Source organism: Sciurus vulgaris (genome assembly GCF_902686455.1).
Source record: "Sciurus vulgaris genome assembly, chromosome: 2".
Classification (NCBI taxonomy): Eukaryota; Metazoa; Chordata; class Mammalia; order Rodentia; family Sciuridae; genus Sciurus; species Sciurus vulgaris.
The window spans coordinates 93,417,559-93,435,055 of NC_136462.1; the positions used below are offsets into that span (position 1 = coordinate 93,417,559).

Here is a 17,497-nt window from a genome sequence, read left to right on the forward strand (position 1 = left end):
ACTTGCTTCAACTAGAACAGTTCTGCTCTCTCTGTTGTTTGTTTATGGATAAACTTTCATTTTGAATTTGAAAATCACTAGCTCTCAGACTGAAGAATAGGCTCTACCTCATTCTAAAGGGGATGCTTTGCCACTGAGCCACATCTCCAGTCCTTTTTGGGTTTTATTTTAATTTTTTTGAGACAGTTTTTTTACTAAGCTACTTAGGACCTTGCTAAGTTGCTGAGGCTGGCCTCAAGTTGCCATCCTTCTGCCTCAGCCTCCCAAATTGCTGGGATTATACTCATGTGTCATATAGTACCTGGTATACTCTAGAACTTTTGAAAGTTATTATACTGTATATCAAGCAAAGTGAATATTTTCATACAAATTTAAAATAAGCATTATAAAATCAGAATTTCTATAAATTCTTTTTGAAAAGAGGTAGGGTATAAATAATCAGTTTTTGTGTGCATTTATGATCAAGCTCAAATGAATATGATGAGCAAAAGAAGATATATATGAAGAAAATTGCATATTTAGTAAAATTAAAACTTAATTTTTTTCAGGTTAAACTACAGAACAACATATCATATCAGATGGCAGACATACATCATTTAAAGGGTAAGAAAGTTATATATTAAAGATAGAGGTTATTAAAAATCTATTTAAGAATTAAGAAATAGTAGTTAGGTAAATGAGAGGATTTTCAGAACAAAACTCTAATGACAAAACATTTATCCCTTTGTCTTAAGATATAATAAAAAATTATTTAATGTTGCTTTTTATGTTGTAAATGTAAGTTAAAATTTAAAATCTGTTTCTTAATCTTATATGTAGACAGAGTTCATGCAATAAAATGTTATTATAAGAATCCTGAAAGAAAATTGAACTGTAGCTTTAGGGATCATCAAATTTCTGTAGAAATGATAAGGAGGGTTTTCTCTGCATTGTGTCTAATCTGATAAAATAACCCATTCAGATTTAGGGATATTTTGGACAGGTCCTCCAAGCTTAATGTTTTGGGTACCCTGGGACCAGAAAAAAACCTTGGTGATAGATAAATAAATAAAAATACTAATTTTAGCAATACCCACTCATATATATTTTCTCTTATGTGAAGTAATAGGAAGTGACATAAGTTTTTATGAGAAAAATACATAAGGTAAAGAAGCACTACACTTTGCTTCTGTTGTTTCATATCATCTGCCAGCCTTTCAGAGTTTGGGGTCTGAGGACCAACTCAACCCTTCGGTTAATAGAGCTGTGTATTTTAAAACCTTGTAAACATTGGCTCAAAGTATATGTTTGTGGGTAGTATATGCTCTCTAATTTTGTAAATATCCCCTTTTTCTTTTATCATTTTGAACCTCTTTTAGGTAGAATTAATGATCTACTTTTATTCTCTTTAAAGTAACCACTGTGGGCTGACTTTGTAATGTAGTAAAGTTCTCCTCATCTACCAAAACCATTAGGAAGTGTTATTTGTGTGTTGTAACCCTAATATAAATATCATTTTTTTTTTTGCTATCTATGATTTAGAACAACTTTGACTTTGTATCAGAAATGTTTCTTACTTGTTACATTTGTTTGTCATATTCATGTCTTTGTTCTCTTTTTGACTTCAAGAGTAAGTAGTGGGGCTGGGGAGATAGCTCAGTCAGTAGAGTGCTTGCCTTGCAAGCACAAGGTCCTGTGTTAGATCCCCAGCCCCCCCCCCCCCAAAAAAAAAAAAAGTACATTAGTATGACAAGAAGATGTGTCACTGTCAGTGCTGCTTGCAGTTTGCAGTTTTCACAAATGAGTCCACTTGTCATCAAAGTATATTTCTTGTGCTGGGCTTGGTGGCACATGCCTTTAATCTCATCTGCTCTGGAGGGCCAGACAAGAGGATTGTGAGTTCAAAGACAGTTTCAGTAATTTAGCAAGGCCCTAAGCAACTCAGCGATACCCTGTCTCTAAAGAAAATATTTTAAGAAAGGCGCCTGGGGATATGGCTCTGTGATTAACCACCCCTGGGTTTAATCCCCAGTACAAAAAATATATATATATTTCTTATTAAATAGTAATAAGTCAGTTCTCTAAGAAGTCCTGTGGCTTCTGTTGATGTATGGGAAGGAAAGTGACAACCTATATATTGAGTAAAAATCTTTATGGTACTGAATGTGTTGAGGTAGATCTTAAAATATTTTAAAAAGACTGATTTGAATGTAAGCCTGTATGACTTTTGATTTTAGTGCACTTACTGAAGCTTAGACTTTTTTTTTGTTTTCTTTTTTTTTAGCAATGGGGATTGAACCTCCAGGGCCTTGCATATACCAGGCAAGCACTTTTCCGTTGAAGTGCATTCTCAGCACCCCCGCCCCCCCGCCTTTCTTTTAATATCTTTAAAATTTAATTTAACTTATTTATTTTGTGGTTCTGGGGATTGAACCCCGGGACATTGTGCCACTGAGCTACATCCCTGGCTCTTTTTATTTTGTATTTTGAGGCAAGTTCTCACTGTTGCCCGGTTGGCCTCAAATTTATAATCCTTTTGCCTCAGTCTCTCTAATTGCTGGGGTTATAGACATGTGCTGTCATACCTGACATGAAACTTGGATTTGTAAGATTGAATTTCATTAGTGTGACTTTTACAACTTGAATGGTTTCTACTGAAACAAACTTCTTGACAAGTTGATTATAAGATCCAGACTTTTTTTTTAAATTAATAATTGGTATATTGGAATTAATAGATACTGAGACCCTTAAAAAACTTATGGTGATAAATATTTCTTGAAAATGAAAGGAATGAGAATTATTTTTTAAATTCTTGAAATAATACATTAACTAGTTTACATGAATTAGTATGCATTTATTTATTTTTGAATGCTTCACCTTCTTTTTGTGCCTGTTATGGAAAGAAAATTGGAAGTCAAAATTTTCCAGAAGTAAATATCTTTTTTGCTTTAAAAATTCCCAGTCTTAAGGGCTGGGAATATAGCTCAGTGGTAGAATATTTGTCTAGCATATAAGGGGTCCTGGATTCAATCCCTAGTATGACAAGGGGGGGGGGTAGTCCTAAATAACCCCTTTCATACCTACCCCTCATTAGACATTAAATTAAGGAAGTATAGCCAAGCTTTTCTATTACATACTCTGATGTTACTTTCAGAGATAAAATGTCCTGCACCATCAGCTGTGGACCTATTTATAGTCAAATCTTCCCAGAGAATCTTGACCAGGAGCAGCCACAATAGACACAATAGTATGTCGGGTTATATAAAGAAAACATGTACCAATTAGTTGGAAGTAAAATTATGGTAAAGAAAAATTTTGTCTTTACTTTCTGGTCTCCTTATTTTTTCTGTTTCAAGTCTTTGTTTTGACCTATTTAAAGCAGCAGTTGAATCCCTGCTTTTGTTTGTGGTGCTAGGGACTGAACTAAGGCCATGTACATTCTAGGCAAACAATATTACTGAGCCACATCCCCATCTTTAAATTCCTGCTTTATAATCCTTTTCCTGTATCCAAACAGGAAAGAATCTGATGTTTTACATGGACTAAAACTCATTCATATTGTTTGATTTTTCTTTGTCAATTGTATTTTAGGCTTTTTCTCTTAAATTATAAATGAAAATTTTGTTTCCTGATAAGGAATTTCAATAGTAGGAAGTTTTATGGGGAGAAAGAGAAGCCACTCTATCCCTTGAAATGATACTGAGCCTCAGGTTCATCCTGAAACTGCCTCAGGTTCATTCTGAAGCTACTTCAGGTATCTTACAGACTAGGAAAAGAAAGCCTAAATTTTTTCTTAGAAGTCTTTACCCTAAAGATCACCAATTTTAGTTCATTCTTCATGGTTACTGGTTTTTTTTTTTTTTTTTTTTTTTCTCTCTTTTTTAAATTGCAGTAGCCTTAAGTTATAGAACCTATCTAGCCTGAACACAGGTTTAATGAACTGGCTAGCTACAAGGCTTTTAGTCTCTGCTTTCTGCAGGACTCTCCTTGTTTCTCTAGAATCAATATTCATAGCTGGGGCCAGGCAAAGTTTCTTGTACTTCTAGCCTGCTAAATCTTAGGAAGTGGGAATAGAGATCAGGTAACAAACTGAATATATTATTTCTGGTTACCTGGTCACAGATTAATCACATTTGTTTGAGGTTCGGGTAGATCAACCATGTTTACATATTGGAGAATAGAATAAAAGAGAAATTTTAAAATGGCCTAAATATGTAAAGATTATTAACTACAAACATTTTGTGCAAATATATATATATATATATATATATATATATATATATATATATATATATTTCTTTTGCTGTGTTTGTTAGCCTTGGACTTCACTATGCAAGTGCTGTACAACTGAGCTACCTCCCCAACCCGGCACAAGTCATTGCTTTTTCATATCATTTATATACAGCAGCAAATGTTCATGTGACTTAAAGTTTTATTTATTTTTATTGCCACAGGTTTAATGCCACCAGACATAATCACTGATCACTTTGATGTATTTTTATTCTTTTTTTTAACATGGATGCATTTATATGTTTACATCTGTGTGTTTTTTTGGGGGGGGGGGTGCTGAGGATTGAAACTAGGACCTTACACATGCTAAGCAACTTGCTCTGCCATTAATCTAGCTATCCATAGCCCCTACATCTGTTTTTTAATACTACACACCCTGCTAGGTGCATAGGATGCAAATCTGAGGCCAACCTAGGCAATTTGGTGAGACTCTGTCTCAAAATAAAAATTTTAAAAGGGCTGGGAATTCAGTAAGCATGTGTGAGGCCCTGGGTTCCTTCTCCAGTACTGGGGGAGGGGGGAGTGTATGTTTGTGTGCATGTGTGCACACATACATGCACCCACACACACACCCTGAGTGTTTTTAGAGAACCTTAAGAGTAATAAGACTGGGCTGGGGTTGTAGCTCAGTGGTAGAGCGCTTGCCTAGCATGCATGAGGCACTGGGTTTGATTCTCAGCACCACATACAAATAAAATAAAGATCCATTGACACATTGACAACTAAAAAAAAAATTTTAAAAAAAGAGTAATAAGACTAATTTTATAAGCCTTCCATGAAAAACAGGTGTTGTATAGTTCATAGTATTGCTACAGTAATAGCTATTTTAATATAATATAGACCTTTATTCCCACTTTATTAATTTGGTTTAACTGCTAAGGTTAACTAATTTTTTAATCATCTATCCAAGAAATCAACATTTACTCTTCTTTTCCTGACTTTTTCCCTCTGGAGACTCATATGATAAAGGAATGAAATCTAGAAAATTTGTGGCCAGTGGTTATGAATTAAATGTTTACAAAAGATTATCTGGGGGCTGGGGATATGGCTCAGTTGGTAGAGTGCTTGCCTTATTTTAATTTGTTACTGAGCTTGGAGTTTCATGTTATTCATTAGAGTTAAGAATGTTAAGCCCTGCTGGGCGTGGTGGCACATGCCTATAATACCAGCAACTTGGGAGGCTTAGGCAGGAGAATTGCAAGTTCTAGGCCAACCTCAGCAATTTAGCAAGACCTTGACTCAAAATAAAAAAGAAAAAGGACTGGGGATGTGGCTCAGTGGTAAAGCACCTTGGGCTCAATCCCCAGTACCAAAAACCAAAATAAAACAAACAATATAAAAATGTTAAGCCCTAGATCAGAAATAATGAGCTTTAAAAGTGAAATTTTGAGTAAGTGGAGTAGTAGAATTAGAAACGAGATTTAAAGTGATTGGTACCTAAATTGGTAGACAGGTGTGATTTAGAATTAAAAAGAAGGCTTGAATTCTGTATCCATGGTGGTCATATCCATATGGTTTTTTTTTTCCCCTACTTCTTTTAAAACAGATAGGTTTAGAGAAAGAGGTGGTATTTTTGGTACTGTTACCACAGCATAGTGTTCATCTATATAATATGCAAAGGTATATAATTTTACAAATATTTCAGATTGAAATATTTGAAAGAAGTTGAAGTTCTATTATTTTAAAAATAAATCTTCCCATATGTATGTTATAAAAGATAATTAAATATGCTATAATTTAATTTCCTGAGAATATGAATAAAGAAATAGAGAAGTGTATATAATTTGAAAACATTCCATAGTTTCTCAGTAGGAAACATTACAATCAGTAAACTTAATTCCTTTGGTTCTTACCTTGTGTGGATAGAACAACTTGCTGAACTTCGTCAGGAATTTCTTCGACAAGAAGATCAGCTTCAGGACTATAGGAAGAATAATACTTACCTTGTGAAGAGGTTAGAATATGAAAGGTAAGATGATTCATGCAACAGATAATTATGAAACTGAAATATTGTTCAACTTTGGACTTAATTCATTTCTTCCTTTGTAGATTGTTTTTCTTGTTTTATATTCTTAGTTCTTTTAAATTTGTTTTATTTTGTCTTTTGATGGCTCTTTTCTTTTGATATGCTAAACACCACGAAAATATCTCTTACAGGACAAGTTGAATTTGTCTGTTTTGTAGTGTTCATTGTGAGATATAATATCTTAAATCTCTGAGTTTTATCAAATTGGATATAGCCAAGACTGAATGAAAATTCTGTGATTCTTTTTAAGGGGCATCCTAAAGATGAAGCTGTCACTGGGAGATGGCCCAAGAATAGCTGAGGGACTAAGAGTGCTGGCTGCTTCTCTTGCTCTGCACTTCAGTCCCCTTTCTTACACTTCTACACTTGGTGATGAGGATGGGAAACCTTTTAGAGACTTTTCTAGCAATCATTCTTTAAAAACTTTTATGATATTTTTGATCAATTTTATGGTAAAAGTTAATTTTTAGATATATACTATAAAAATTAGAAGGACTTGCCATATTTTAAAAGCTTATCCATTTCTAACTTCTTACAGCTATAGATTATCAGTATGCATCTGCACTTACATACATGTATTTTAACCTAATAGTATTTAGTACTTTTCTGTATAGCTATAGGTTAAAGATTTAACATATTAAATCTTTAATATGGGTATGATAGTATGTGCCTATAATCCCAGCTACTCAGGATACTGAGGCAGGAGGATTGCAAGTATGAGGCCCACCTAGGCAACTTAGTGAGACCTGTCTTAAAAAAAAAAAAAAAAAAAAAAAAAGGTTAACTAAGAATTGTAGCTCTTAGAGAACCAGAACCAGAGTGTTCAATCCCCAGTACCACAAAAAGAAAAAAGGAAAAAAAGAAAAAAATTTAACATATTGAGGGGCAATATATTATTCAGCATATTAGTATACCAAAACTTGTTTCATTTCCCAGTTGTGGGAACACTATAGTAATTTCCCTTTTCTCCCTATTAGGACTATTATAGCTTTAAAAATTTTTATGCAAAAAAGATTTCTCTCCTTATTTTACCAGTGTGTCTTCTCAAATGTAGAATTCCTGGGAAAGAATGTTTTACCAATTTTGTAGCTCTTTTAGCATAGATGAAAGATTGCTTTCTAAAATGATTATACTAGCCAGGCACAGTGGCACACTTCTGTAATGCAGGCAACTCAAGAGACTGAGGCAGGAAGATTGTATGTTTGAGGCCTGCCTGGGCAACTTAGACCCTGTCTCAAATATACAAAAAAGACTGGGAATGTAATCCAAGGTGAAACACCCCTGGATTCTATCCCTAGTACTGCAAAAAAACAAAAACAAAAACAAAAAAACAAAAAAAAAAGATTGTTCTAATTTTCTAATTTGTAATATCAATATTTACCCTAATATAAGAATAAGGTACTACCATATATGCATATAGAAAGTTTAATTTGCATTTTATAATTATGAAAGTTAACATTTTTCTGTGTACTTACTAACTACATATTTTTGCATGAATGATATATGTATTCTTTGACTATTTGTCCAGCAGAAAGTTACCATCTTTATCTGTTTTGATTTCCTTCATTTTTTCTTGATGATACACTCATCATTTTATTGGTTTCTTCCATTCCCCTTATCCTGTGGTTTAAAATTTTAGTGTTGTGTTTAAAGTACTATTGGACAAAACAATAGCTGCCATTCTTTATCCACTCTAATCATTCTAGTCTTTCTTATCTATTACTATAAATTGGTCTCACAGTTTTCTAAGTATTTTTCTCTTCTGTGATTGAAGTTGACTTTGACAATTGTCTCTTTATAAATGCAGTATAAAATAATACAGTCAGATTTGTTTTCTTTTTCCTTTTTTAGTACCAGGAATTAAACCCAGGGGCATTTAACCACTGAGCCACTTCCCCAGCTCTTTTTTATATTTTATTGAGAGACAGGGTCTCGCTGAGTTGCTTAGGGCCTTGCTAAGTTGTCGAGGCAGGCTTTGAACTCATGATCCTCCTGCCTCAGCCTCCCAAGCCGCTGAGAGTTTTCATCTTTTTCATGTCTATTTTTTTCAATTAACTTCATTGGTATTTCATATTCCCTATTAATAGTTCAAATACTTAAAATTTTTTTACTGTGTTGTCTGTTATTTGTTATTTTCTGTTCATTCTTCTGCTGACTGAATGTTTAGTCTTTCTGAATGTGTCAACTTCTAGACAACTTTGAGAATTCAACCCAACATTATATAATCTAAAAGAATACTTTTGTAATTTAGTTTTCAGTGTGGACAGCAGATCAAGGAATTAAGAGCACAGCATGAAGAAAATATTAGAAAGTTAGCAGACCAGTTTTTGCAGGAACAAAAGGTAAACTTTAAAAAATATTTAAATCAAAATGTTTTTGTTATAAATCATGTAATTTAGGAATTAAAATTCTACTTTTGTCATAAAACATTGTACTTTTGTGGTTGGGGTTGTGACTCAGTGGTAGAGCACTTGCCTGGCATGTGTGATACCCTGGGTTTGATCCTCAGCACCGCATATAAATAAATAAAATAAAAGTCCATTCATAACTAAAAAAGATTAAAAAAAACAAACAAACATTATACTTTGGGGTATTCTAGTCTGCCTAATTAAAAAAAAAATGACTTTACTGCTAAGTTAGACATTTGCAAAAAATATCATCTTAACTTTCTTTATTTTTGCAGTGCTGGGGATAGAACCCATGACTTTGTACATACTAGGCAAGGCCTTTATCACTGACCTGCAGCCTCAGAACAATCTTAACTCTTAAAACTAATTTTTAGCTAAAACATCTTGTATCTTACTTTTTTTAAAAATTAGAGCTTTATAGTTATATGTAGTAGGTGGGTTCATCCTGACAAACACACATGCATGGAACTCAATTTCAGTTCATGATCCTGCTTTTTCTCTCCCTTTTTTCCCTCCAGTCCTCCCTCCCCTCTCCCATTCTCCTTCCTCTACTCTACTAGACTTCCTTTCTCTTATCAATTAATTTATATTTGATTGATTCTTCATGTTATCCTATCCTTCCTTCCCAGTTTCCTTAACTTCTGCATAGGAGAAAGAACATTCGACCCTTGAGTTTGAGTTTAGCTTATTTCACTTAGTATGATATTCTTCATTTCCATCCATTTACTGACAAATGCCATAATCGAATTCTTTTTTATGACTGAGAACTCCCATTGTGTGTATGTGTGTGTGTTTATTTCTTAATCCATTCTTCTATTGACAGGCATCTGGTTTGATTTCATAACTTAATTATTTGAACTATGCTGCTATAAACATTGAGGTGGCTGTATCATTATAATATGCTGATTTTAGATCTTTTACGAAAATACTAAGTAATGAGATGACTGGGTCATGTGGTGGTTCTGTCCCTAGTTTTTTTTGGGAATCTCCATACTGCTTTTCAGAGTGGTTGTACTCATCTGTAGTCCCACCAACAATGCACCAATGTACCTTTTTCCCCTCAACCATGCAGCATTTATTGTCATTCATATTCTTGATTGCTGTCATTCCGACTGGAGTGAAATGAAATCTTAGTATGGTTTTCATTTGCATTTCCCTTATTGCTAGAGATGTTGAACATTTTTTCATTTATTTGTTGGCAATTTGTGTTTCTTTTGAGAAGATTCTGTTTCGGTCTTTTGCCCATTTATTGATTGGGTATTTGTCTTTTTGGTGTTGTTTTTTGAGTTCTTTATATATTCTGGATATTAGCTCCCTATTGGAGGAGTAACTAGCCAAGATTTTCTCCCATTCTGTAGGCTCTCTTTTCATGCTCTTAATCACTGCCTGTGCAAAAGCTTAAGTTGATGGCATCCCACTTATTGATTTTTGATTTTATTTCTTATGCTGTGGGGAGTCTTGTTAAGGAGGTCAGTGCCAGGACCTATATGATGGAGTGTTGACCCTATGTTTTCTTTTAGCAGTTGTTAAGTTTCTGGTCTAATTTCTACATCTTTGATCCATTTCAATTTGAGTTTGGGGTAGGGTGAAAGAAAGGGGTCTAGTTTGATTTTTCTATATATAGCTATCCAATTTTCCCAGCACCATTTGTTAAAAATACTGTCTTTAATCCAAAATATATTTTTGGCACTTTTGTCAAATATCAGATGACTGTAGATATGTGGATTTGTCTCTGTGTCTTCTATTCTGTTCCATTGGTCTTCATGTCTGTTTTGATGCTAGCACCATGCTGTTTCTGTATAATTTCAGATCAAGTATTGTGATGCCTCCTGCTTTGCTTGCTTGGTATTGCTTTGCCTATTCTGGGTCTCTCGTTCTTCCAAATGCATTTAAGATTTTTTTTTCTAATTCTATGGAGAATGTCATTGATATTTTGGTAGGAATTGCATTGAATTCGTATGTTACTTTTGGTAGTATGGCCATTTTGACAATATTGATTCTGACTATTCAAGAAAATTGAACATCTTTCCATCTTCTCAGTTCTTCTTCAGTCTCTTTCTTCAGTGTTCTATAACTCTTTTATAGAGCTCTTTGACCTTCTTCATTAGATTAATTCACAAGTATTTTATTTTATTTATTTGAGGTTATCGTGAATGGGATGTTTTTCCTGATTTCTTCCTCAGCTGAATCACTGTTGGAGTGTAGGAAAGTAATTGATTTATGGGTGTTGATTTTGTATCCTGCTGCTTTGCTAAACTCCTTTGTAAGCTCTAGAAGTCTTCTGCTGGAATTTTCTGAGTTCTTCTAGATATAGGATTATATTGTCAGCAAACAGTTTGACTTCTTTTCCTATTTTTATCCCTTTGATTTCCTTTTCTTGCCTGATTGTTCTGACTAATGTTTTGAGAACTCTATTGAATAGGAATAGTTAGAGTGGACAGCCTTGTCTTGTTCCTGAATTTAAAGGAAATGCTCTTAGTTTTTCTCCGTTTAGTACAATTTTGTTTCTGGCTTTGTCATAAATGGCCTTCATGATGTTCAGGTAAGTTTCTTAGATCCCTATCTTCCCCAGTGTTTGTAAAATGAATGATCATTAGATTTTATCAAAGGCCTTTTCTGCATCTATTGAGATGATCGTGTGATTTTTGTTCTTAATTCTGTTTCAGTGGTGAATTACATTTGTTGATTTGCATAAGTCAAACCAGTCTTGCATTCCTGGAATGAAACCTACTCGATCTTGGTTTATTACCTTTTTGATGTGTGTTTGAATGCAGTTTGCTAATATTTTATTTAAATAAAATTTTTGCATCTGTGTTCATCAGGAATGTAGATGTAGTTTTCTTTCCTTATGCATCTTTGTCTGATTTTTGATATCAGGGTTATACTGGATTTATAAAATGTATTTGGAAGTGTTTCCTACCTTTCAATTTCATGGAACAATTTGAGAAATACTGGTGTTAGTTCTTCAGTAAAGGTCTGGTAAAACTCACCTGAGAATCTGTCAGGTCCAGGGCTTTTCTTTTTGGAAGATTTTTAATTGCTGTTTCAGTTTCATTACTTGATATTGATCTGTTTAGATTTTCTATATCTTTCTGATTTAATTTGGGCAGGACATGTGTCTAGACATTTTTCAGTGTGTTCCAGATTTTCCAGTTTATTGGAGTGTGAATTTTCAAAATTGGTTTTGATAATCCTCTGGATTTTAGAAGGCTCTGTGATGATATCTCCTTTTTCACATCTGATCTTGTTGATTTGTGTCTTCTCACTCCTTCTTTTGATTAGTTTGGCTAAAGTTTTCCTCAATCTTATTTATCTTTGCAAAGTTGTATCTGACATTTAAAAATAAATTTTTCCTGCTACAGTCATGCATCCCTATAGTCACACCTACTTGGGAGACTGAGATAGAAGGATCACTTGAACCCAGGAGTTCAGAATCAACCTGGGCAACATAGCAAGATCTAGTCTTCAAAAAGATCTAGTCATGATGATGATGATGATGATAATTTTTTATTTTTTTAGTTGTCAATGGACCTTTATTTTATTTATTTATATGTGGTGCTGAGAATTGAATCCAGTGCCTCACACATGCTAGGCAGGTAGGTACTCTACCACTGAGCTAAAACCCCAGCTCAATAATAATTTTTGTTGTTAATATATTTCTCAGATTTAAAATGGATGACATTTTATTGAGGTTTATCGATTCCTTCCATTTAAAGAAAAAAAATTTAAGAGAATTTTTTAAATCAATCTTTGCTATTTGATACTGTTTCTTTTTTTTAATATTTTTATTAGTTGTTGATGGACCTTTATTTCATTTACTTATTTATATGTGGTGCTGAGAATTGAACCCAAAGCCTCACCCATGCTAGGCAAGTGCTCTACCACTGAGCCACAAACCCAACCCTTGATACTGTTTCTTAAAACACAAAAATGAAACACTAGTCACTATAACCAATTTTGATTTATACTTTTTTTTTTCCTTGGGGTGCTGGCGGTTAAACCTAGGGCCTTATGCATGCTGAACACATGGTGTATCACTGAACTATGCCCCCAGCCCTGATTTATACTTTTAAGAAAATGTGTTTTTAGTTGTAGATGGACAAAATACCTTTATTTTATTTATTCATTTTTATATGGTGCAGAGGATTGAACCCAGTGCTTCACACATGCTAATTAGAACTGCTGAACTACAACCCCAGCCCCAATTTATACTTTTTTTAACTTTATTTTATTTTTTATGTAGTTCTTTTTAAGATAGCAAATTCTTTTATTAATTTATCTACTTCATAAAGGTTTTTTAGAAGTAGAGGGGATTTTTCTGAAGATTACTAGCCATCACAACCTGAGTCATTTTTATGACTCACTTCTAATCTCACCTGATGAGGCTTGGTTTTTGTAAAGTCTTATGATTTAAAGTGAAGAGAGATTTAATAGTGAAATAATTTGTTTTATTCTTTGGTAATGTCTCACCTAAAGGACTAGAAGGTAAGAACATAGGGTTTTGTTTTTTTTTTTTTTTTTTTTTTTTTTTTTTTTTGGTACCAGGGATTGAACCCAATGGTGCTTAACCACAGAACCACATCCCAGCCCCTTTTATGTTTTATTTCAAGATGGGGTCTCACTAGGTTGCTTAGGTCCTCACTAAATTGCTGAGGTTATCTTCAAACCTGTGATCCTCCTGCCTTAGCCTCCCCAGCTGCCGAATTATAGGAGTGCCCCACCACACCCAGTTTACAGCAGGATAGTGAGGGTGTCATTTCTCTTTCATTTTCTGAATCTACCAAGTGGAATAGCTGCTGCCTATGTGCAGTTTACTCTGAAGAGACATGAGGATGGATTGGTGGTGGAGGAAGGCAGACCTGAGTAAGTGACCGTGGTAGAGGCATTGAGGGCAGCTAGAAGGTAGTACTGAGACTGGGAAGGTTGAAGAACATGGCAGAATACGTCAGGAAGGGGAAAAGAGGCTTGCTGTGCAATCATGCCCTTCTAAGCCTAGTATATAATTAATGGGGTAGATTTGCTCTCTTCTTTTCTCCCAAGGAGGACAGATAAGAGCGTCCCCCCCGCCTTTTTTTAACAAGTGTACTTCTCCTTCTGCATTTTTTTTTCTTTTCTAGTTCTTTTGGGGTGTGTGTGTATGGTACTGGGACTTGAACACAAGAATGCTTTGCCACTGAGCTATCTGTCTATTCCCCCTCCTTTTTTTTTTTTTTTTTTTTTAATTAAGACTGGGTCTCTCTAAGTTGTCCAGGCTGGCCTCAAACTTGTAATCATCATGCCTCAACCTCCCAAATCACTGGGATTACAGGTATGCACCGCCATGCCCTGCTCACTTTCTGGTCTTTTATACTAGACCATTTTAATAATTAATGGTTACCTCTTTAGTTCTTCCTTACCTGATCCTGCCCTAATTTGGACAAGGCAGGGTACAGATAAAGGTCCCTGGGAAACTTCTTTGTCAGGTAGCACACCAGTCCTTACACTCTTAAGTCAACTGACTAATTCTGTTCCCTACGCTTTACTTCCTGTTCCTCACGCTTTACTTCCTGTTCCTCAACTACATAACAAATTCGTTCTGTGAAATTTGAGTTATTTTTTCACAGGGACAAATTCAGTTTTCACCATATGAAACCAACATAAATTATATTCAAGGATCCATTTATTTATTTATTTATTAGCTAAGTTTCTGTTTATCTTAGAAATTACTCTAGGAAAGGAGTCAGTAAACTATGTGTAACCTTCAGGCCAAATCAACTTGCTGCCTGTTTTTGTACTGCTCACAAGCTAAAATTGTTGTTACATTTTTTGAATGGATAAAGAACTCAAAAAAATTTCGACAAGGAATATAAGGAGACAAGGGAATATTATGAGAAATACACATTTTAGTATCCATAAGTAAAACCGTTTACTGCTTCCATGCTACAAAATTAGAGGGACTGTTATAGACCAGAGGAAACTAAAGAGATTTGAGGATTCAGTGCAGTATAGTTGTCCTGAGACAGATCTTGAAACAAAGACCTAGTATAAAAATCATTGAAATCTAAATGAAGTCTGGGGTTTAGTTAATAAGAACTTACTGATATTGGTTTCTTAATTTTATAAAGGTATCATGGTAATGTAAGCTGTTAATTAGGGGAAACTAGGTAAGGAGTAATTATTTTTTGTAAATCTAAAACTATTTCAGAATAAAAAGTTTATTAAAAAAATTAGATGGAATTAGAGAATATCATGCTAAGTGAAATAAGCCAAACCCAAAAAACCAAAGACTGAATGTTTCTCTGATATATGGATGCTAATTCACAGTAAGGGGTGGGGGAGGGAAGAATAGAATTACTTTATATTAGGTAGAGAGGAGTGAAAGGAGGGGAAGGGGTATGGGGAAAGGAATGATAGTAGAATGAAACAGACATTATTATGTCTTTTGCATTTTGACTGTATGCCTGATGTGATCCTGTAATATGTATAATCAGAAGAATGGGAGATTACACTCTATGTATGATCTGTCAAAATTTACAAATGCATTCTACTATCATACAACTAATTAAAACAAATAAAATAAGATAAATTTTTTAAACATTAGAAGGTTCCTTCACCAAGTCATAAACATTGCATTTAGAAAGCCATCTTGTTTTATTAAGAAAAAATTTTTTTTAAATTTTTTTTTTTTTTACGGTGCTGGGGATGGAACCCAGGGCTTTGTGCTTGCGAGGCAAGCACTCTACCAACTGAGCTATCTCCCCAGCCCATGGAAATTTATCTATTTACATATAGGTAATATCATTAATAACCTTAAAAGGACATCTCTGTTAACTGTTTTCATGAAAATGTATTTTTGAATGGTAGCTTGTTGACTTTCAATTTTTTTTTTTTTAATTTAAACAAGTGGGATACATGTTGTTTCTCTATTTGTACATGGAGTCAAGGCATACCATTTGTGTAATCATAAATTTACATAGGGTAATGTTGTTTGATTCATTCTGTTATTTTTTCCTTCCCCCCCACCCCTTCCACCCCTCTTTTCCCTCTATACAGTCCTTTCTTCCTCCATTCTTACCACCCTCCTTATCCCTAACCCTAAACCTAACCCTAACCCTAACGCTAACCCCTCCCACCCCCCCATTGTATGTCCTCATCCACTTATCAGCGAGATCATTCGTCCTTTAGTTTTTTGAGATTGGCTTATCTCGCTTAGCATGATATTCTCCAATTTCATCCATTTGCCTGCAAATGCCATAATTTTATCATTCTTCATAGCGGAGTAATATTCCATTGTATATATATGCCATAGTTTCTTTATCCATTCATCAACTGAAGGGCATCTAGGTTGGTTCCACAATCTGGCTATGGTGAATTGAGCAGCTATGAACATTGATGTGGCTGTATCTCTGTAGTATGCTGATTTTAAGTCCTTTGGGTATAGGCCAAGGAGTGGGATAGCTGGGTCAAATGGTGGTTCCATTCCAAGCTTTCTGAGGAATCTCCACACTGCTTTCCAGAGTGGCTGCACTAATTTGCAACCCCACCAGCACTTTCAGTTTTTAATATTGTTTGTTTTATCCACACCTGCACAACAGTGAGGGTACTGAATAGCCTTAGAATTTGCCATTGTGATAAAAATGCACAGAGATGTGGAATGGCTGTTCAGGTTGTGTTTCATGGTTTTTCTCACTCTTGGCTTTCAAATTGATGTATTCGAGAATTTCATTCTGTTCTTTCACTAATCAGTGATTAAGCTCTTAAAGTTGGATTTAGGGTTATAACTTACCAAGTTGCCAGAATACGTGGAATTTGTAGTCAGAAAGACTGTTTGAATATTTTCTCCACAATTCTCTAGCTGAATGACGTAGAATAAGCTACTTAACTTTTCCAAGTCTTAGTCTTATATTATTTTGCTTTTTTCCAAACTATATATCTCTTTTAGAGGGTTGATATGAACACAGTTTATAAACTATGAAATAACACCTAGCAAATGTTTGTTGTTGATTTTATCTGACAGGACACTGGAATACTGCACCCAATTATCAAAGCACCCTTTCTTCCTATTTATTTGTTTATTTATTTATTTGGAACTGGGGATTGAACCCAGGGGCACCTTACCATTGAATTACATCCCCAGTTCTTTTCATTTTTTATTTTGAGACAGTGTTTCACTATATTGCCAAGGGTCTCTCTAGATTGCTGGGTTGAGCCTTGAACTTACCATCCTCCTGCTTCAGCCTCCTGAATTGCTGGGATTATAGGTTGTACCCACCATGGCTGACCCTTTTCTTTATTATGACACAGTCATAACATTTGGCTTTTGTTTTTCTAGATTTTTTTTTTTTTTTTTTTTTTCCAGTACTGGGATTCCTTGATCCTTGCACATGCCAGGCAGGCATTCTACTACTAAGCCACATCCCCAGCCCAGTACTTCTTTTTTTGTTCTACTGGTACTTGAACTCAGAGCATATGCTAGGCATGTGATCTACCACATGGCTACACCCCAAACCCCCCTTAGTAATGTTTTCTTCTGGGATTACCAGAATTAGATTGTATAATGCTTTAGGGTTTACAGAACATTTATATATGTATTAAATATTAACTAGAGGGTTCTACCTATATGGCAACCCAAGCATATGTACTTTATTCCTTGCTTTTAGAATTTCCCACTGAGGCATTTCAAACCTGGCCCATCAGTAGAAATGAATGAGTTCTACCATATACCTGAAGATTTAAGTTTCCAAGAAGATGATATGGTTAGGAACAGATTGGAGGGAGCACTGACTTGTGTGTCCTAACTTACTTGCTGTCCTTG

The 17,497-nt window shown here is 34.6% G+C and overlaps 1 protein-coding gene across 2 annotated transcripts in view; it reads left to right on the top strand.

The window, feature by feature from the left end:
• GOLM2 (golgi membrane protein 2) overlaps positions 1-17,497 on the top strand; it is a 125,911-nt gene that overhangs the window by 30,788 nt on the left and 77,626 nt on the right. For both annotated transcript variants that reach the window (XM_079127790.1, XM_079127791.1), the window contains exons 2-4: positions 549-603; positions 6,136-6,238; positions 8,547-8,637. In XM_079127790.1, the coding sequence (XP_078983916.1) occupies positions 549-603; positions 6,136-6,238; positions 8,547-8,637 (249 nt within the window). The remainder of the gene's footprint in view (positions 1-548; positions 604-6,135; positions 6,239-8,546; positions 8,638-17,497) is intronic.